The 22,022-nt window shown below is 41.1% G+C and overlaps 1 protein-coding gene across 1 annotated transcript in view; it reads right to left on the bottom strand.

Annotated features, from left to right (window-relative positions):
- Window positions 1-22,022, bottom strand: part of TMEM163 (transmembrane protein 163) — a 159,776-nt gene that overhangs the window by 12,526 nt on the left and 125,228 nt on the right. Inside the window, exon 6 of the mRNA XM_024198639.1 lies at window positions 10,614-10,725. Coding sequence (XP_024054407.1) covers window positions 10,614-10,725 — 112 coding nt within the window. The remainder of the gene's footprint in view (window positions 1-10,613; window positions 10,726-22,022) is intronic.

Below are 22,022 nucleotides of genomic sequence, written 5' to 3' on the forward strand. Positions count from 1 at the left end.
GAATCCTAACATTTGCCTTTAGAGTGCATGATCTCACCACGCTGAATTAATACTAATTTTGCATTTAATAAAACACAATATGCACAAATATTTTTGTACATGTTCAACTTCAAGGGCTCGGACTTGCCCTCAGAAATATGAACATGACTCTCACTGTAGTCAATGAGAATTGTGTGTGAGTATTTGTGGGAAGAATTTGATTCAAAAAGTTTGCTTGGAGAGGTTCCTGAAATATCCTACTAGATAGTGTGTTGTGATGGTAGAATGCCCACAATGGTGCTACATTTTGCATTATGATGTAGAAGCAAACAATGCGCTCTTGATTGGTGATGCAGCATGATACATATTAAGTCTGAGACTATTGCTTTAGAAAAGTACCATCTATGTACTGTCCCACATGAAATGTAGACCTCTGAGTTATTTTCCTGAGCTGGCCACAAGATGTCACTCTTATTCCACAAAAATCCTGTACAACTGCATTCGTTTGGTGGTTGCATATATTATTTACCTGTTTAAGAATGAAATTTGATCTTAAAATGTCTCATTGTTTTCATTCTGTATTTTGCTATGTAATTTATCTCTGAAAAGAAATAAATGAACTGTTTAACTGTCTGCTAGTGTTTTGTTTGTTCTTCTGTTCTAGGATTTAGGATTTTGGATTTAGGAGTTGTTACTGTGGGAGCATGGGGCTGTTGGTGTGGGCTGGGGAAAGAAATGTTTTCAGTACATGTCACTGTTTCTTGGTTCTATGTTTTGTAGTTCAAAATCTTTAATAAATGCTAATGGGAAAAAATTACAACTTGAGAATGAGTTTCCCAGAGTTCTGTAGTGGAAGTGTTATTTCCAAAGTCTCTGGGATGAAGACTTCACAAACTATATAGCACATAACATGTGCTTTCTCTACACATCATTTGTATTCCACTGCATGGTAATAAGACATTCAATCCCCTGTCGTTCATCACCAATGAAACATCCTGTGACAGGAGCTGATGATGATAACTTCCCTCATATTGCTGCTAGTCCTGAAGATGTGGATAATTTGTAATAATACTCCTATCGTGTCTTATGGTATTTCTATCAAATCCATCACCATAGGATCTCTAGATGCTATATTTTTATACCAATATAATACTGCTATATATGGTGAGCTGCCCTCCTCTATACCTGTAACATGGGTGTCATCTTTGAACCAGCCCTCTATGTAGATTGTCACATCCAGGCTGTGTCTAAATCTTACAGATGCTTTCTGCATAGCATCTCTAAAATTTGGGCTTTCCTATCCATCCATGTAGCTAAAACTCTTATCTAGGTCCCTCATCATTTTGCATCTTGGCTACTGCAACGTTCTCTTCTCTGGCCTTGACTAATGCAACCTTGAGCCACTTGTATCCATTCAAAATCTGCTATAAAGATAATTTTTCTTGCTCCTCATGTTGATCATGTCAATCCTTTCTTTGCATCCTCAGTTGGTTCCCCTTTCTCCACCACATCAAACATAAGCTACTTGTCTTCACTTACAAGGCCCTTCACAGCATATCCCCATCCTACCTAGCATCTCTCATTCCTGTTAAATTTTCAAACAAGCACTTTAGTGTTTCCTCCCATGCTGCCCCTCATGCTTGGGAGGTGCAAAGTTACCTTGTTGTCCTCCTCCAAATCTCTCCTTAAAACTCTCCTCTGCCATGTCGCTAACAAAATCTTGATATTGCCTAGCGGCTGGTATGCTGAGGCAATTGCCTATCATACTGAGTGATAATGTCTCATTATGTCCTTGTGCTCCCCTTGTCTGCCGTATCCAGCTCTTGTCATGTACGTAGATTATAAACTTTTGAGGGCAGTGTTCATCTTTTTGTTCTGTGTTCATACAGCGCCTAGCACAATGGGGCCTGATCCATGCCTGGGGCTCACAGGCATTACTGCTATTCAAATAATAATTATAATATAGAACCATTCACCAGAGGATCCCAAAGCATTTTACAAACGGTCATTTATACTCAAAAGAGTGATTCTAGAAATGGCATTGAGGGATTACATGTTTCTCAATGACTCAGTAGCCAATTACTGAGTTTACAATTGTAAAGCTGTCTACCGCCACTGCACACACATTACTGAGATCTGAAAGTCAAGCTTTGTTCTTTCTGGCTCACACATCTGCCTTGGTGATAAGGATTCTGCAATTAGAACTTTGTTAAAAATTCAGTTGATGTGCAAGCCAGACAAGAACACTCTCCCATCGTTATGCTGGCTAAGCAGTGTCGAGGGGAGTTTATATATTAAAAAAAAACAGTAAAAAAATTATATTTGTAACTAATTTAAACAGATTTGACTCAAGAAACAGAAGATCTGTGGACGAAAATGGGGTTATTTTTACAGTCACTTTTCTCACTATAATTGTACATTAAGATTCATGGGATCTCTGTATTAAATGCATTTCACACATAAGAAAACTAAACACTGAGAGGATCTGTAACTTGCACACAGTATTTCAGCAGCAGAGCTGACAATACAAACAAACTTCTTGTTTCAGTCTACAAATAGGAGTCAAAGGACCATAGTTAATTACTTGTCTGGAGGTAGAATCTGCATCAGGCCCCCATGTGCTACTTGCTATACAAATATAGAAGCAGAAATGTAGCTTGCTCTGATAAGCTGACAGTGTAAGAGCCTGTCTTGTCTGCATGGGAAAGTTTCACCAGTTACACAGGTATAATTATACTGATATAGTTAAAACTCTATACATTGGTATAACTCTCCATGTGGACATTCTTATTCCAGAATAAAAGTGGCTTTTTTCAGTTCAGTTTAAACTCCTTCCATGTGACAAGCTAAACTGAAAGAAACCACTCATTCCAGAATAAGTGTCTCCACGGTATACTGGTAAGTAATACTATATCAATTTAAAGTCACACTTCAGCTTATATTGGTATAACTTCCCATGTAGACAAGCCCTAATTTGAAACAAGATGCATCAACAGAATGTAAGACACAACAGGATGGAAATGGGTAGGGAGCAGGGAGAAGATAGTACCTTGCAGTTAGTAGTTAGATGGTTCCAAATCTGAAAATGTTTAACTAAGTAAATGAAACCCTCTGCCCCTGACTATCATTCAACCAAAGCATCCTTCAGTGCCTGATTTCTACAGGCATTGCTGCAGAAGTGGATGTTGCGGATGAAAATGGTAGTGGCCTTGTGTATTAATTCAGAAAGATCATTCCATGCAGCATGAGAGAGAGATAACCCAATCCTGAGAGGTCACAGGCTAGGATCATCTGGGTATATATATATCACCAAATCAATGCCCTGCCATTGCAGGGCCCTCAGGCACTGGTGGCTCCTTAGTCCCTCCTGATCACTGCTTGTGGCACTCTACGGTGTTGTCTCCAGAGGGCTGTAGTGCTTTGGTCTAATTACGGTTGTTGGGCTTGTGCAGGGGGTGTTTTGTGGCCTGTGATATATGGGAGGTTGGACTAGATGATGTAGTGGTCCCTTCTGGCCTTAAACTCTGACTCTATAAGGTATCAGGCCACTGGAATTCACACAAAAGTCGGCTGAAGTTGCAGGTCTGCACCTTCTCTCTGAATTTGGCCCATGGCATTTAAGCTCTTCAGAAAAGGCATCGTGGCACCCTATCTGTTTTTATTCTGCAAAGGGCTGTGCACACCTACAGTGTTTTGCTGGATAAATAGTAACAGTTTGTCTTGCTGGCATTGAATGAATTTAGATTTTAAAGAGCTATGATTATCAAATCTTGCAGTAAAGCAAAAGCTTTCTAAACAATTAGCCTTAATAAGGAGCTACACTTCTGAGAGAGATTTTGCTGTTTTGAAAAAAAAACCTGTTTCAGAAAGAAAATGATAGGTTCCCTTTGCTCTAATAAAGATGCTTGTGGTTCTACAGCCTGTCATAGCAGGAAGTAAATTAGTAGGAAACAGAAAACTGCTAACAACTGACAAGCAAGGAAAGTGCTAAATCAGTGTCTCGACTGATGGCTAGCACTGTCTCCCTCTCATTATTTATATATTAAAAATAAAGTCATCCTGCTGAAGATGCAATTTTACCACACCCGCAATATCACCCTGCTACATTTTCTAAAATCCCACTAAAAGAGAGAGAGAGACAGACTGAGGAAATTATAGTTTGGTCCCCAATTTTTCTAATCAAAAGGTGAGCAGGCTCCAAATCAGAAGCAATACAACTAACACAAGGATGTAATTTGGGGTAAGAGAGACTTCTGTGCCATTTCTGCCAAGCAAAGGATTCATTCAAGACCAGAGCTTCACAACAATTTGTCAGAAAATGACCATTAGTCAAAATCAGAAGTTTTTGTTGGAAAGGGTCAATTTCAATGAATTTCCTGTTTTGAAATTTTTTTGAAAAACAAAAGTTTCCAAATTGTCAAAACATGCGATTTCAACATTTTCAAACATTTTCAAAATGTTCCATTTTTGGTTTGAAACAACTTTTCATCTTGGAAAATTAAGTTAATGTATGCCAAAAAAATTTAAAATGAAGTCAAAATTGAAATGAAATGTTTCTAAATTATTGAAACAAAATGTTTTGACCCAATCCCCCAAATTGGGAAGATTTCTGATTCATTAAATTTTTTGAGATTTTGACTGATTCAGAACAGGATATTTCCCCCTAAATCTCAAATTCTCACAGGACAGGAAAACTGTTTCTAACTTAACTCTATTCAGCTGTAAGGATCCAAATAAAAGAGGAGAGAGAAAATGTCGCCTTTATGTATGTGTGCAGGAAGTTCTGTGTTCCTGTAGCTATGTGATTGATCCCAAAGACTTTATGGAATGAATTCCATTGGCTTTAAGGGCTATATCTCCTCCTGTTTTAAAGTCTGTTCTATATCTGGGTAAGGCAGTTCAGGGAAATTCTACACTGCAAAAAAAGAAAACCCGTGACTATGTATCAATTGCTTTGGGCTTGTGGGCCTTGTACTACAGGGCTAAAAATAACAGAGTAGATGTTCCCTCTCAGGCTCTGAAACCCACAGAGGGGAGTGGTTAAAAATAACCCTGCACCAAGTCTTCACTAATGCTTCCACCATTGCTAGCATTACTGAGTCTCCACAATGCTAGGCCATTGATAGGAGAATTTTTTTTATATTCACTTTGTGTAATGGCCAGCTCATGGACAGTCAAACCCAGTACTGGGAGTCAAAGTCCAAAGTCATGAGACAGGAGTCAAGAGTCTGCTGGGTCAGGATACTGGAGGATCAAAGGCAGGAGACAAACTGGAAATCAGAACCACAAGTTGATAACCAGAGTCAGGCCATATCAGGGGGTCAGAGGCAGGAGACAAACTGGAGGTCAGGAACCACAAGTCAGATGTCAGCAGTCAAGCTGGATTAGGATGCTGGAAATCAAGCGGGGGAAAAGGGAGCAGGAGCAAATGTAAGGGAGCACAAGGCACACGCTCCAGAGCAGAGTGGAGCCGAGTTGTTCAGAGAATTTCCTGTTCCTGCTGCCAGTTTAAGTAGGCCCAGCAGGCCAATCAGCTGCTCCGGGACTCTGACAATTAGACCTAGGGATGGAGCTTCACACTGGAGCTGGGCTTCAAGGATCTCAGGTAAGCTATTGCCAGCAGTCTGACAGGTGGAGGGTTGGAGCATGGCCGCTCCCATGAATCCTGCAGACCCAGGTTTGAGAGCAGTGGGCCATGACACATTGTGGACAGGGTTACACCTGATACACCTTGGTAAATCCAGAGTAACATCATTTTCTTCAAACCAGTTACTTCCAAGCAACTAGTTTCAGTGGAGTTACTCTGGGTTTGCACCAGTGTTAATGAGATTAGGATCTGGCCTATTGTATTGAAAATATTTTTTAAAAGACCATAAAATCCTAAGAGCCAGGTCCTCGTTTTGAAAGACACATAGATGTGAACGTTCTGGGACAAGAACCTCTTGTCTTACTCATGTAAAACTTCCAGTGATCTGCCATCCATCTTTCATCTCACGTGCCTCCCAATGGGGGTTTCAGATGAGTAAAGCTAACAGGATTTGGCCCTTCATGAATGAAAATCTCCTCAACATTAAGCCAGATGAGAATTCCATTTGCATACTAAGAATAAGCACTCAGTGGCTGGGGAGCCCATATGCTGTAAAATAGACTATTGTCAAGGCTGTAGTTCATACTTCTGTGTAAGAAATGTAACATGCAAGGGACACGCTGCCTGTCATACAATATCACTGAAATAACTTAATTTGTTTACTCGTTATAGAGACAACGACATCCTAATCCTGTTCCCCTCTTTCAATTGCTTCCTATGCGCCTAAGTGCCTTTGTATGTCACTTAAAATTAAGGGAAGAAGGGAAAACAGAGAGGCAGTTTGCTTATGTATACAACTGACTGCATTGTGAACGCTGTAACCTGTGGCAACCCAAATAATTATTTGGTATTGCAGCCTGAAATTCAGGTTCTAAAGACTTGTGTAGTGGTAGAAAATGAAATACTTGTTGAATCAACTTTGACCAGAGCCACCATAATGGTTTGGTCTGGGGTCAGAAGATGCGAGTTCTATTCCCAGCTCTGACTCTAATTTGTATGATTTCGGGAAACTAACCTACTGGTAACATTGTGTCTCAGTATCATCATCTGCAAAATGAGGCTAACGCACACCCAGTCAGAGGGATTAAGGCTTATTTCTTTACTGTTTGTAAAGCGCTCAGAGATCCTCTGATGGAAGGTGCCATAACATTAATACTACTACAATGTGAAATCTATAAGGAGCAGAGACCCCAACAGATGATGCCTGTAAGAACTTGTCTGAATGATGAAGACACATAATGGTCCCCTCCCACTGACCCAGCAGGTCCTTCATCACCTCCCAGTGATGTGGTTCCTGTAAGGTTTTCCATAGGAGAGAGAGGTGGCCGTGGCCAGAAGCTGCTGAAAGCCACACCAGGGGGCATGACTTAATAACCGGTCCCCCATGACCTCATAGTTCTGGACTCAGTGAACAGTCCTAAGAGGATGTTAGGAGGGAGGTGTCTGTAGCAGGTCTGGGAGGTCACAGTCTGGTGGGAAAGGAAGTAGTTAAGGGGAAAAAACACTCGCAAAAGTGAGACACGGGTTAGTTACCAGGGATGAATATAGCTAAGGACTAAATTGGAGATGGATGGGGACAGTTAAACCAGGGGAAAAAAGAGGAGTGAAGGAAATTAAATACAGTTTTAAACAAGCTACAAAAATCATGGACCCAGCAAGGTGATGGCCAGTCCCCACCTCTGCACTCGTGTGTTATAGTCCTTCCCCTTCTCTCTTTTGGCTTCATTTTAGGATATTTTTTGTTTCTAGATTGTAATCTCTTTGTGGCAGAGCCCAAGGCCATCCTGTATGTCTGCACCTCACCCAGTGCACTTTAGGTGTGTTTGAAGCAGGGCCGGCTCCAGCTTTTCTGCCGCTCCAAGCGGCAAAGCGGGGGAAAAAAAAAAAAAAAAAAGATAAAGCCAATCGGCAGCACCTCAATCGTGCCGCTTCATTCTTTGGCGGCAGTTCAGCAGTGGGTCCTTCACTCCCTCTCTTCCTCTTCGGCGGCACTTCGGCGGGAGCTCTAAGAGGAAGAGAGGGACTGAGGGACCCGCCGCTGAATTGCCACTGAAGACCTGGACGTGCCGCCCCCCTTTCCATTGGCTGCCCCAAGCACTTGCTTCCTTTGCTGGTGCCTAGAGCTGGCCCTGGTTTGAAGTATACATAGATAACAGAATAAAATAATTGTTCATAACTAAATATAGCAGTCATTAGAGTTAACTTAAAGTTGAGGGGAAAAAATAAGGATCCTTAAGATGAAACCTCCAGGGCAGCAAAATGACACTCCCATAATTTGTTAATTATTTCCTATCTGCTGTGTGTGTATATATACAATGTATTCACTTGGGAACCATCTTTCTCACAGATAAAATCTAATAGGGATTTGCAGCTTCCTGTGAAATCCCAGCCATAATTGCGGATTCACTTGTCCACAGAGCAAATCCCTGTGGCCTTTTCAAAGCTTTACAATCTTTGGTTTTGTTTGTAAAAAGAGCATGTGAGCATATTTGCACCTTTAAAAACAGCAGCAGCAAGAACACCCCCCATCCACATCCAACAGGGTAGCTAAAGTGAATAGCTGCTTTTAACAACTGTTTCTATTCAGAAATCCACAGTGAGTGAAATTCACTCATGAAAATGGGAGCACAGAAGAACCCCAAATGCATCAGAACTATGGTAGTGGGATGGATAGCTGAGGAGTAGATCTGCACAAGTGGCAAGTGAGGCTCCACTGAGCTGAGAACTGCACCTGTGCCAAAGAGACCAGCTTGGAAGAGTGATTTGGTGACGTTCTGCCTGGCAGAGTGAGTGCATGAGTGGCTGCTACTGCTCCAGCCCAAGGTGGGGAAGGTAGATTCAATCTCCCCAACTCCCAGTGTTATCTGTTTATAAAGTCAGTATACTCTGAGGACAGAGGTGAATTTCACCCACTGGGCAAGGATAATGTACCAATTGTGTCTGGACCCAAGCTATATAATATATATGTAATCTGACATGTCAACCAAATTTACACTGTCCTGTTTTGCTTCCAATTCATGTCTAATTTGCTGTACAGTATCACCCCTGAACTCCTTCTGTATTATCGCTTTCCAGGTTCTCCCGCTCATTAAATTCTGTTTGTTGGGTGTTCCCCAGATGTATTAGTCTATATTTTTCTGTGTTGACTCTCATGTTATTCCATCCATGCTTCCAGTCTCTCTAAACTCATCTGCATTATTTCTCTCTGATTGGTGTTCATCTCATCCCAAGGAATGACATTTGTGATCCCATTAACAGAGTCATAGAAATGTAGGGCTGGAAGGGATCTCAAGAAGTCATCTAGACAGCCTCTGCATCGAAGCAGGTCCATGTACACCTAGACCACAACCTTGCTTGGAAGCCTACTGTAGTGTTTAACTATCCCTATAGTTAGACATTTTTTCCCTAATATCTAAACTACATCTCCCTTGTTGAAGAGTAATCCCATTACTTCTTGTCCTACCTTCAGTGGACATGGAGAACAATTGATCACTATCCTCTTTACAACATCCCTTAGTATATTGGAAGGTTTTTTATCAGGTCCTCCCTCAGTCTTTTTTCAAAACTATACATGCTCAGTTTTTTTAACCTTTCCTCAGAGGCCAGGTTTTCTAAATCTTTTATCATTTTTGTTGCTTTCCTTTGGACTCTCTCCAAGTTGTCCACATCTTTTCTAAAGAAGAGCACCCAGAACTCAACACAATAATCCAGTACTCCTCACCAGTGCCAAGTACAATGGAACAATTACCCACTGTTACTTACATATGATGCTCCTGTTAATACACCCCAGAATTATATTACAACTGCATGACATTGTTGGCTCATATTCAATTTGTGATCCACTATTAACTCCCAGATCTTTTCAGCCTACCCAGTCATTCCCCATTTTGTATTTGTGCATTTGATTATTCTGTTCTAAATGTAGTACTTTGCACTTGTCTTTAATTAATTTGATCTTGTTAATTTCAGACCAATTCCCTAATTTTGTCAAAGCATTTTGAATTCTAATCCTATTAGCCAAAGTGCTTGTAACCCTTCCCATCTTGGTGTCAAATGCAAATTTTACATGCATATGCTCCAGTTCATTATCCAAGTCATTCATGAAAATATTGAACAGTACTGGACCCAGGACCCTGCTGGACCCCATGAGATATATCTCACAGACATTTCACAGAACTACTACTCGAGTATGGTGTTTCAACCAGTTATGCACCCACCTTATAGTAATTTCATCCAGACAACATTTCCTTCATTTGCCTATGAGAATGTCTGTGTCCCCCTATGAGGGACTGTGTCAACTACAGCTTCCCTCCTATCCACCAGGCCAGTAACCCTCTCAAAGAAGGCAATTAGGTTGGTTTGGCATGATTTGTTCTTGACAAATCCATTCTGGCTATTCCTTATAAACCTATTATCCTCTAGCTCCACACAAATTGATTGTTTAGTAATTTATTCCACTATCTTTTCAAGTATTGAAGTTAAACTGACTGGTCTATAATTCCCCGGTCCTCTTTGTTCCCCTTTTTTAATGATAGGTTCTATGTTTGCTCTTCTCCAGTCCTCTGGGATCTCACCTGTCTTCCAGGAGTTCTTGAAGATAATCGCTAATGATTCCAAAATTGTTTCAGCTCGTTCCTTGCGTACCCTGGGATGAATTTCATCAGGCCCTGTTGACTTGAATACATCGAACATCTAAATATTCTTTAACCTGTTCTTTCCCTATTTTGGCTTGTGTTCCTTCACTACTATTGTTAATATTAATTGTGTTAAGTACCTGGTCCCCATTAATCTTTTTAGCGAAGACTGAAGCAAAACAGGTATTAAACACTTTAGCCTTCTTGAAATCATCTGTTTCATATTGTGTAAGATACTAAATAATACCAGTGAATCGTATTAGACTTCAGGTACCCCATTACCTATTAGTGCTCTCATCTCAATATTTTGCCATGCACAGTTGCCCTTTGTTCCTGAGTCTTCAGCTAGTTCTCAATCCACATGATATTATCTGAATGATTTTGTATGAGGAATGAGATTTTTTCCTACTCACCATCAGTTACCAGGGCTCTGCTTGTAAGGACCTTTCCCAACATAAATTTGATCACTGCCAAGATAGAGCAAAGGATTCCACTTAGAATGGAGACACTAAACAGAAAGTCATCCTGCAAAAGAAGAGGGTAGATATTAGTATGTCTTCCACACTTAGAATTTGGCATTTAATGTACAGGACAACTATTTTGAAATAGCTGATTTATCCAGCAAAGGAAAAGACTTTCTGAGTTATGATTTCCATTCCACCCTTTGCTCGCTCTGGTGTGTCTAGTCGCTTCATCACACATGGTTAGTGACGGGCCCAGGCACAAACTTTTGGCTCTTGAGCCAAACTACTCAGAGTTAGGGGATATTTTGATCTGGGTTTGACTGGAGGCTACTACTCATGCAATGGTTAGACAAAGAAGCAATCTGTTAACTGAGTTACAAAGTCATCCTGGCTTCCTTACTTTGGTTTATTTTGATGTTAAAATCATATTATTCAGATCATTTCTGGGTGTACAATTTCCTATTAGTTAAAAGGAAAGGGGGGGGGGAGTGTATTAAGGCCAAACCCTGGTGCCAGTGAAGTCAATAGGAGTTTTGCTATCAATTACTGTTTTCTGCAGCCGAAATTCTGGTCTCACAATCTGCCATTGACTTTGCTTTGGCACTTAGTTTAAGCTGTTATGACATCAATACAAATAAATGAGAAACTTCTACCACAAACAACTGAAATCCTTCCAGTGACGTATGACTCCTGTAGCCCATTTATAACTGCAAACACAGTGTTAATAGAACTGTCTTGATTCGTGTGAGTCATCTCTGCTGATGTCCTCTCATCTCTGCAGCTTCTAGTAGTTCAATGTCAATGGCACCCTGGGATTATGATAAAAATATTCTGGCACAAATCCTTATTGACAGCAACAGGATTTGGCATCAACTTGACACATCTCACCCATGTTATCAGCAGAGGCAACTACCATGATGGAAGACATAAGGAAAGGGAAAAGGGGCTTTGGAAGGTACAATGGGCATTGGGAACAAAAGAGCATACCATCTTTAAATAACTCACTAAGTGTAGTTGGGAATCATATACATTTCTATTCTATTTAGACTCATAGACTTTAGGGCCAGAAGGAATTATCGTGATCATCAAGTGTGACCTTCTGCACACTGCAAGCCACAGAACTTCACCCACCCCATTCAGTAATAGACCCTAACCTCTGGCTGAGTTACTGACATCCTCAAATCAGGATTTAAAGACTTTGAGAATTCACCATTTACTCTAGTTTAAACCAGCAAGTGACCTGTGCCCCATGCTGGCTTGGGACTCCAGGGACCTCCTGCTGCTTTGTCACTATAAATAAGGTATGGTTTTAATAGCTGTCAAAGTATACATTGGACAGGGACTGGAGTGGAAATAATTGTTTTGTGATTTGCGCCTCACCGGTCAAAAAAGTCACAAGTCACCACTGCCTCCCATTGATCATTGTCAGTGGAAATCCTTGTAGGGTTTATATCATAAAATGGGTGTGGGGTCTGACTATACGACCAGCAGCATATGATCAGCTGTCAAGTAGCACAACTCCACGAGTGGGAGTGTAGATTGGTCACTGGTATTGTACCCACTTGGCTGTCATCTGCCTTTTCTCAAAGTAAGATTAGTCAGGATGTAAAAATGCCAGCAGGTGTCTGCACGGGAATTCTCACTGTTGCCACAGGTGGGAAAAGTGTAATAAGGACAAGGCCTGCCGGGCTTTCAGCACTTCTCTCTGTTCAGTGTGATACAGGGGTCTTTTCTGTCAGAACTACATATGCTATAGTCTTCTACAGCATGGTTTGACTGACATTGCTCTCCAACTGCCATCCCTATCCAGGACAGTCAGGGAAGCATGTTTAAATAGTTCTGATCCCCATGTGGGCACAGCCTAATTAGTTCTAAATGTTAAATTTAATCAGAAATGTAATCAAATTAAAAGGGGGCTAGCAGTGTGCTTATGGTATGCCTTGGATTTCTTTATAGATGAAGGCAATTTTCCTTATATACTGGGGGAGGAAAAAACCTTCAGCTGTTGATCCTAAATATAGATTGATATTTTCACCTCTATATATGTGCAATTAATTATCATTCATTCTTTGATGAATTTCACCAAATATCCTGATGCTCAAGAAGAGAGTAAGCCAGATCTTATTTCTCTATTAAGGAATCTACATTCTTCAGAGCATGAAATATGCCTTAGCTTTGTGAAACTTCATCTACAAATGCAAAGAAACAATTCACGAAGCACTCAGTGGAGCAAATACTGTGTCTCTCCTATATCACGTTCACCAAGGTAAGACCTAGGGCTGATTTGAGACAACCCTGCATAACTGGAATTTTTTTGAGGTGGGATTTAAGTTTAGTTGTTTGCTCAAGCCTAGGGCATCAAGGAGTTTTAGGAAGCTAAATCACATGGGAATGGCTTTGGGACACAAGATAGAACTTTAAGGAGTTAAGGAATGGAAGGTCATTACCTCACCCATCATGTCTCTCTAATATCCTGGGACTTACACAGCTATAACAACACTGCATACAACAATGGAAGATGATATAATTCACAAAAAGGACAGTTACAACTTCCCCCACCCCCCATAAGCGCATGTTCCACAAGTGATAGATTTACTTGAACTGTCAGGAAAAGATTTCAGTTACATTGTGGATTTCATGATCACCAGCTGTGATCCTTTCAAAGATGATCTACTTCCCATTAAAGCCTTATTGTGGAAATCTGTGGGTCACTTTGCTTCTGTAGCTTTCTGAGGTTTTAGTAAGTGATACATTGTTTGCATGTCCTTGCTGCTTTTTCCAGCATTTGGGAGAACAGTGAACTTCAACAGTGCAGATCAACCACTTAGTACTTTGTTTACAAAGCCAAATGAATATAATAATTTGCCACTGTATAATCAAAGATGTGCTATGGCATAGGTTGCTGTATTTATACCATTTCTGCCAATTAGTGGAGAATACAAGAAGACATTTTTCTCACTTCAACCAGAATTCCTTCAATCTGCTAGTCAGAGCTAGCCATGGTTTGGTAATATGACTCCAAAGGATTGTGGGATGTGACTGCAAAGAAGGTTGGATTTAGGTTCACAATAAACAAGAATGGCTCCTTTTAAGGATCTCAGGTGGTGAGAGTCTGAGAATTCTTGATCTAGGAGATATTCAAGTCTAACTATTCATTCAGAATCTTGAAAAATGTGTGTCTGATTCCTTCTATTATAGTATTTGTTTTGTTCCTTCTGTGTCAGACCTGTTTTGAGAGAGGCTATGATTTGATTCTATATATGTTTTGCAATTTGAGGATGTGTAGCATAGGTTTTTGTCCTGAATTCAATTTACTTTTTGTATGTTTTGCCATATCCATGGTGCCTAAAATGTATTTCGCCATTTGTTATGACTGCCCTGTTGTGTGTTACTAATGTGATTGGAATTTGTCTAGCCAGTTTATTGGAACCCAGGGATAACATATAAGTGTAATGCAGGTTTCTGAATAGACAGATATCACTTCTACAAACTCCTAAACTGAATACATGAATGTATTTCTAGGGGTTTCAGAAAAAATATTTCTACTTGCTTTATTTTTGTCATTGAACTATAGAACACAACTTAAGTATTGTTATAATTATTCACATAGTGGAATAGGAGATCTGATGATGGAGAAGAATTGGGATGTAGACTGGGTGACCAGATATGTTCTTCCAGCTCTTATTTTTATGGCAGATGTACAAAGTGAAAAATAAAAAACAGAGTTCCTGTCCCAAAGAGCTTAGTTTAAACCCATAAAACACCAGATTTTCAAAAGAGCACAGTTTGCATGTCCATACCTAAATGAATATGATCATAGATGAAAGTTTTAAACAACATCCACAGAGTGGCATTAGGTACTGTGGCAACTGAGTACTTTATAGATTAGATAGGTAGACTAGAGAGAGAGAGAACAATTTTAAAAAGTAAAAGGGTTTCCAATTCTAAATCCACTTTCCTTAATCCCTTAAAATGCTCCCTGATTTTCCAGGTGCACAATACCTGGAAATAGGAAGAACGAGGCATCTCTTGGCTCAGAGCTAGCAGGAGGGTTTGGCAGGTGGAAGAGGAGTCAGCTCAGGACCCCTGTCTTGTGGATAAGACTGAGGAAGAGTTTGGCAGCTAGGATGGGAGATGAGAGTGCCATCTTTGGGTCAATAGGTGAGAAGGTAGCATGAGGGGAGTCAGCTCAAGTTGCTTGCTGGGAGATAGGTTGCAGTAACATTCAGAAGCTGAGATGAGGTGAGTTAAGATAGTTGGCAGAGGATGGCAGGAGGGTTATGCAGCTGCTTTATGGGTCAGGGAGATTGTGGTAGGGTTTGGCAGCTGGGAGAGTCCATTGGAGTGATTTTTGGGGGGTTAAAATGTTTGGAGTTATTGGCACAAGGAGGGGTTCTTGCAGGTCAGTTGCTTTGGGGGTAGGGATATTAAACAGATGCCTACACTAATATGTAGTATCACAGGGACCTAAGAGTTAAATGTGTCACTCTGTGGCTGTGAAATAATTCTCTCACTAAACTAACTTGTCCTTCTCAGAAATGACTAGAAGAGAGACAAAAATGGAGATCTAAATTAATAAAATAAGCCTGACCATCTGGCACCAGGTCCCTTGGGACCTTCCCTCAGCCCCACCTTCTTTGTACCTCTTGCCTTAGCATCTGACAATCACAAAGGGGGGAGCATATCTACGCAGACTCACTGTTAATTTTCTGTGTAATGTTAATTAAAGCAATCGCAGTGAATTATTACAGATTAAATTTTAGATGCTGAACATTTCCATATGATGGAATCTTCTCATCATGGTAAATAGAAGCTCTTTCCTTTTCTGTTTCCCTCTCCCCTTGCTCCTACATTGCTCTCCATTTTGTGTGTCTGTACCCACATCTCTTACATTTATTTAGAGAGAGAGCAAGTGCATATCATTTTATATATAAAATATCAGTGCACACTTAGTCTGGTTCAGTGCTGGATGGCCATTCTCCAAACCACACAAGTGCAAGCCTCTCTCTGCACATTATAACAATGAGAATCCTCCTGTACAAAACACCCTTGTGCTGATGCATAACTGGAGTGACACAGTGGCTGCCTTTTTAGGCATGGTTAGAACACTGATTCAAGGCTGGTTCATAAGGGAGGATATCTGAGTGCATTTCTTAGGGTACATCTATGCTACAGCTGGGACCATGCTTCCCAGCACAGACACATGCTACCTCTACTCAAGTTAGTGCACTAAAAATGTAGCTGTGTGGCCAGGGGTAATATGGATGGCAGCTCGGGCTAGCCACCAGAGTACATTCCCTGGGGATCTGGGAGGTGAACCCAACAGCCATGCTACATCCCCCTCCACTGACACGACTATTTTTGGTGTGCTACCTGAGCACAAAGGTATCTGTCCACCCATGCCTGGGAAGCATGATCCCAGCTGCAGTGTAGATGGACTATAATTTCTGCATTTTAGAGTTAATATTTAACTTCTTTTAAAACATTGTGCTCTTTAAGTTGTCAGAGAGAAATTATTTCTAGGAAAGGGGAGCACTCAAGTCTTGCCCCTTGATAAAGCCATCCAGCAGCCCCCTATACTTGAACCAAGTGCACTTTGCCCACCGGAGTAGGTGAGAACAGGATAATGACAGTTGTGTGTCCATGCTGCATTTAGTTAAACTCAAACAACCTTTCCAAGCAGAGCAGTGACCATCTGTTCATTAGCTTAGTCCCTGCAACATAAGCAAGTTTGCCTGGTGGGGGGTAGTTACTCATATGAGAAGGGAAGAGTCTGAAGTGGGGAATGAATATAGCCTCGAGATTTCATTTCATTGTTGTTTGTCACTAGAGGGATCCCTTCCAAATGTTTTCAGGGGTCCGACCAATATGTCACCTCAGATGTTTCACTTCTGAGTAGCCTTTGGATTAGTAGTTGGAAGAAACTCCAATACAACACCCCCAGCCCTGTTACTACATTTAAGCTATTATTTGTTTTTAATATTTATCTTTTTTGCTTTGCTCTAATTCCAGGCTGCAGAATTTCTACTAGTTGCTAGTTGCTCATGTCTGCACAATTGGAGTAATACAGTGGCTGCCTTGCAGGGCACAGGTTTATCTCCCCTCTTTACTTTCAGTCCCTCCCACTCATTCCTATCTTTGGGGTGTGGTGAGGGACTTCCAAGATCCTCATTTCACTTTCTGCTTATTAGTGTTGGGCAAACAGACCATTATTTGTATTTGGCTGATATTTATATTGGGGGGAAGGTGTTCCTCTTGTTTGGATGATGTACTGACCGCCTCCCTCTCACCTCCCCAAATAACATTACCGTCTGAATGGTGGAAGGACAGCTTCTTCCCTCTAGCCCCTCTAGCAATTGGGTGTCTCATCATATGGAAGGGGTGTCAGGAGCAGGACAGTCTTCCCCAGCCCCTCTGGGATGGGTCAGATACACTGGGGCTTGGATCACCTTTTGCCAGTTCCTCCTGTGGTTGGAGTGACAAGACAAGAATTGTCTTCACTGTCCCTCCTCGTGTGTGTGTCTGTGCGCACGCGCACACACTCACACACTATTTCTTCTTTCTCCTTCCCCATGAGGTATGGGTCTCACCCCCTTTCTCCTCCTCATGAGGAGGGAAAAAGAAAATAAGCTCAAGAGAGGCATCCTGGTGGCAGTAGACCAGGCACTAGGAGCACATCAGCTCTGCCAGCTAGGGGAATATAGATGCCTTTCTTGATCTTATTCTTCTATTTTCTTTTTCCCTCCTCATGAGGAGAGGAAAGGGGATGAGACCCATCCCAGAATGGGCACTGGGGATGCTGCTGGCAGCACCAGTGGGGCAAACAATCTGAACTGAGCTGAATTTTTGGCATTTGTTCATTCAAAATCCAGTTTGCCCATTACCACTGCTTTACACGCACCCCTACTCCCTCACCTTCAGGGGCCTGTCAATACAAGACAGCAGGACTGTTACAGATATAGCAATTTCCTGATGTGTTTGTATTATTTCAGTCTGAATGGTACATAAGCTCTTCAGCCGGGAGATGTGATAGATGTGAGACCTGGGAATTCAAAAGACTGTATTGAAAATGTGCCAAACAAGTATGGACTTCTGGGACAATAAGTGTTAAGTGGATTTCCTGGGGAATTCCTAGGCAGAGATTATTAATGTAGATTTCCCCACCTCTGGTTATGCAAAAACCCAGCCTCTTGAAGCCTAAGGCAAGGGTGACTATCTGTTACAGAAAGCCAAGATCAAAGGCCTGACCTGTATAAAGAAACAGCTGATCTACCCACCCTTCTTTCTGGTCTGAGATAGATATGAATTTGTAACCATGGGGAAACCCCAGCTGTGGGTTTTGATGGACTGTAAACTTCCAGAACCCTAGGTCAGAGTTGGGGTGATCTCTGGTAGCTTTTTAGCATGCATGTAGCTTCTTCTATTGTTTTAATGCTTTCCCCTTAAGAATACATGTGCTTGTTTAGAAGGAGTTATGTGGTAATTTATAACTATGGACAATACACCGGCCATAGCCCTTGGAGAGAAAGCAAATAGCAGGCACTGGCCTTTTTAGGCTGTCTGGTTTGCTGGGGATATCACAGTATAGATGAGGGAGCTGTGCAGCCTTAAAATCCCCAGTCAAGACGGAGTGAGAGACAAGTTGCTGCCTGGGAAAAGTGATGGCTGGGACCCAGAAGCCTAAAGTACATGCCCTTTGTGGACTATGGTGCGGGAATACAGGTGCAGTTGCTCTGAAACTGTGACAAGGGCCACCAAACTGTCCCCTGCCCCATCCTTTCCCTTTGTCCCATCCCCCTCAAGTTTTCTTTACTGCTAGCCCTAATCCCCTATTATCTGTAGATCTGACACCACTGCACAACTAATAACCACTCCATGTAAAGTACCAAGAAATAAAAACACTACTGCTTCCATTTCAAAGACCTGTGGGTTTTTATGTATAAATAGTCATCAGTTTTCAATGCAAACATAAAACCCCCTAAATCCCAATCAAATTTTATCCCAAATAATGAATGGTTTCCGCAAGCTCTCACTAATCAGTCTGGAGGGAGCGGCTGAGAATCCAGAGGGTCTGTCTCGCAAGCTAGCTTCAAAAGGGGAAAGCATTTTAATCACTTTCGTTGTCAGAAAACAATCTGACAATCCAGTGTCTGATTCAAGGAGGAGATGTGCATTCTCTTCACACCGAGATAGAATCATCTATTATTAGTACAAATATTATCTTGAGAATGTCTAGACTTGCATATGTACTGTTGAAGTGCTGCGATGGAGCAATTCCATAGAATCAGAATATTCGTAAGAAATAATACAAACATAATGTTCTGAATGCTGCTTTCAAGAGATTCTGTGGCCCAAGCCATGAATTTAGGAACTACGAAGTCAAGAAAAACATTTTTAAAGTGAATTTAGGACTCATGAAAAGGGCCCGCTTAAAATAAAAAAATTTCAGTTCAAGAGACATGGCGCTCCACACTTCCCCACTCTGCCAATGTAACTCACCCATGTTCTATACTTTTTGACTTCAAATGGATATAAAATACCATTTAAATTAATGTTTGTCTTTATATAAAGAGATGTCCCTCTAGTGAGTCAGCTAGTTGTCCAGCTGAAAGTGGATTGAGACCACCAATTCATTTCACACAAGCCACTAAACAGATGCTAACTTTTGTTTGCTATCAGCATGGGTCAGATTAGATCTGAAGTGTAAGTCTCCATATTCTATTATCAATCACTTGAGCCATCCAGTAATCAACATCTAGGAGAAACCTAAACCAGTCATGATTATTTGCTTAAGTATATATTGTCAATAATGTTCTCAGTGCTTTACCGACATGTAAGAAGTCACGGTCCCTGTCCCTAAATGCTTAAAAATCTACTTAAAATACTTCCAGAAAATACTGTCACAAAAAAAGGGAAATTTAACCTAATAAGCCAGACTTCTCTGTCAATCAAGAAATTCCTTCCCTAGCTTCTATCCCAAACCTGGGGGAGAGAAAAAAATCAGTGGTAGTCTCTCAATGTATGTAGAGCTGTACAGATCTATCTCAGTAGGCCCTTTCCTTCTTGGAAACCAGAATCCTTCTTCATCTTGTCTGATGGTCTTTAACCAGCAGGCTACCTCTGCCCATTGATCAAGCTACAATATTTCTGGCCTAGCACTTGTGATCTGTTGTTGGAGGATGCTGAGTCAAAGTAGAATCCCAATTTGTTGGAGTTACTCTGGAGATGGAGCAATCCCCCCATTAAAGCCTCTATATCACTCCTATCTCTGTTTCCAACCCTGTTCGAATTAGGGATGTAAAAGTTTAACTGGTCAACCAATAAGCCTGATGCTTATCGGTTTCTGTTAATGATTAAAACCTGCCCCGGGGGCTCTGCTGCCAAGAGCCCCGGGGGTGGGGCTGGCAGCTGGGACCCCCAGGCACAGGGCCGGCAGCCAGGACCCCGTCTAAAACATGGGGGTGCTGCAGCAGCCCCTGCACCTCTAATTTCCCGGTTAAACGTTTAACCATGTAACCAATAGAATTTTAATCAGTTAGATAGTTATTGTTTTTACATGTTATTTACATCCGTAGGTTGAATCCGTTTCTACACTGGTGACAAACAAGTAATAGGAAAAGGAATTTCTTGCCGCCATGTTTTTTTGATTGCACCTATGCCGATAACCACTCATCTTGCTATTGGCCTTTGAAGAGCTTAAATATGTCAATGTTGCAATGTTCAGGACATGTTTAGGTTAATCTGTTATCAGGCTGTAGACACAGTTCATCTTTGGATTTTCTCAAGGAGAAAGTTAACTTGAGAGGGAAGTACTAAATGCTACAGGAGGCCAAAAATCCTCCATGATTGAATGCCATTTTCATGAATGAAGATAGGGCACCAAATCAAGAGGCCGCTCTGAGGGAAACCAACTTACTCACTGCCTACAAAGAAGGATTTGTCATACGTCAGCTAGATGACCGGATAATTTGATCCTACTTCTTCCTAAGACTGCTTTGGAGACTCAAAAACTGCCCCATCTCCCCTCCCCCCCAAAAAAACAACCAAAAAACCCACAGGTAGTTAACAGGACTCAAAAATTAACAGGGAACTGATGTGACTCTGTTCCAATGTGAGGATTTTAGTAATGACGCATGATCCTAGTTGTAATTATACAAGTGGTCTGGACTTGGTCAGCCAAATAAAATGTGTTTGTCAGATGCAAGAACAGGAGACGACACATTATTACGGCATTTCAGAAAGCTTCTTTGAGATCTATGGATGAAAAAACAATATATAAAGGACAGGCAAACCAGTCCTGAAAAACATAAACATAAACCCAAACCTTCTGCTGAGATTGGTTACTATAAAGACCTTCTTCCCACGTCAAACTTAAACCACACACACACTTTCACCTCACCCCTCCAATACCTCTTGAACCTCTTCCACCCATCTCATCCTCCAACAGACTCCACCCTCTTTGCTCTCTCTGTGCTTCTCCATATTTCTGGAAGTGTTGAATTGCCACAAGAAAAACATTTATGTTTATCAGGATGGAAACTTAACTCACTCATTCTCTCTCTACTTAGACACTGTTATGACCAGCACCACAGTAGCTACATGCCTCCCAAACATTAACAACATTGTCACAACACCCGCAATGAACTGGGGAAGTAGTATCATTGTACCACTTGGGCAGCCTTTTGAGGTTCACCAGTCATCATTTTGAGAACTAATCCCTGGGGACAGGTGTTAGGATTTTAGTTTTGTAACAATATTTGTTAGTTACCATGATACAAAATATACTTTGAACCTTTTGTCATTTTTGAATGACAATAACAATCCACACTTTTATCTAGTGCAGTGCATTTTCCAAGAACATTACAAATATTATCTAATTCACCTTTGTACCAACCGTATGAGGAAGAGTAACTGTACTCTAGATTTTACAAATGGAGAAACTTAGAATGAGAGAATCAAATTCAGCCCTAGCATAAGGAGGTACAACTGTCATTCGCTCAGAAAACATTGCTTCAACTTTTGCAACAGCTGAATTCAACCCAGAGAGATTAAGTGAATTTCCCAAGGCCACACAGCAAATAAGTAGAAGAGTCAGAATTAGAACTCAGGAATTGCAGGCCTTTGGTCTACTACATTATACGACCTCCTGTTCCTCTTTCGTTTTTTGTTCAGCAGTATAAAGCATAGTTAGGGGTTAACTACTCCTACAAATGAATATTCATCTACTAAAATATAGGGGAGGAAAACAATTCTGATATGATTTACATGCCTTTTGTGTACATACTGGGTTATTTCTCCAATGTGCTATAGCAAATGACAGAAATATTGACTGATAATTGCTTACTGCTGCAAGAAGTT

The sequence above is a fragment of the Terrapene carolina genome, unplaced genomic scaffold, assembly GCF_002925995.2.
Source record: "Terrapene carolina triunguis isolate 2854851 unplaced genomic scaffold, T_m_triunguis-2.0 Scaffold62, whole genome shotgun sequence".
NCBI classification, from domain to species: Eukaryota; Metazoa; Chordata; order Testudines; family Emydidae; genus Terrapene; species Terrapene triunguis.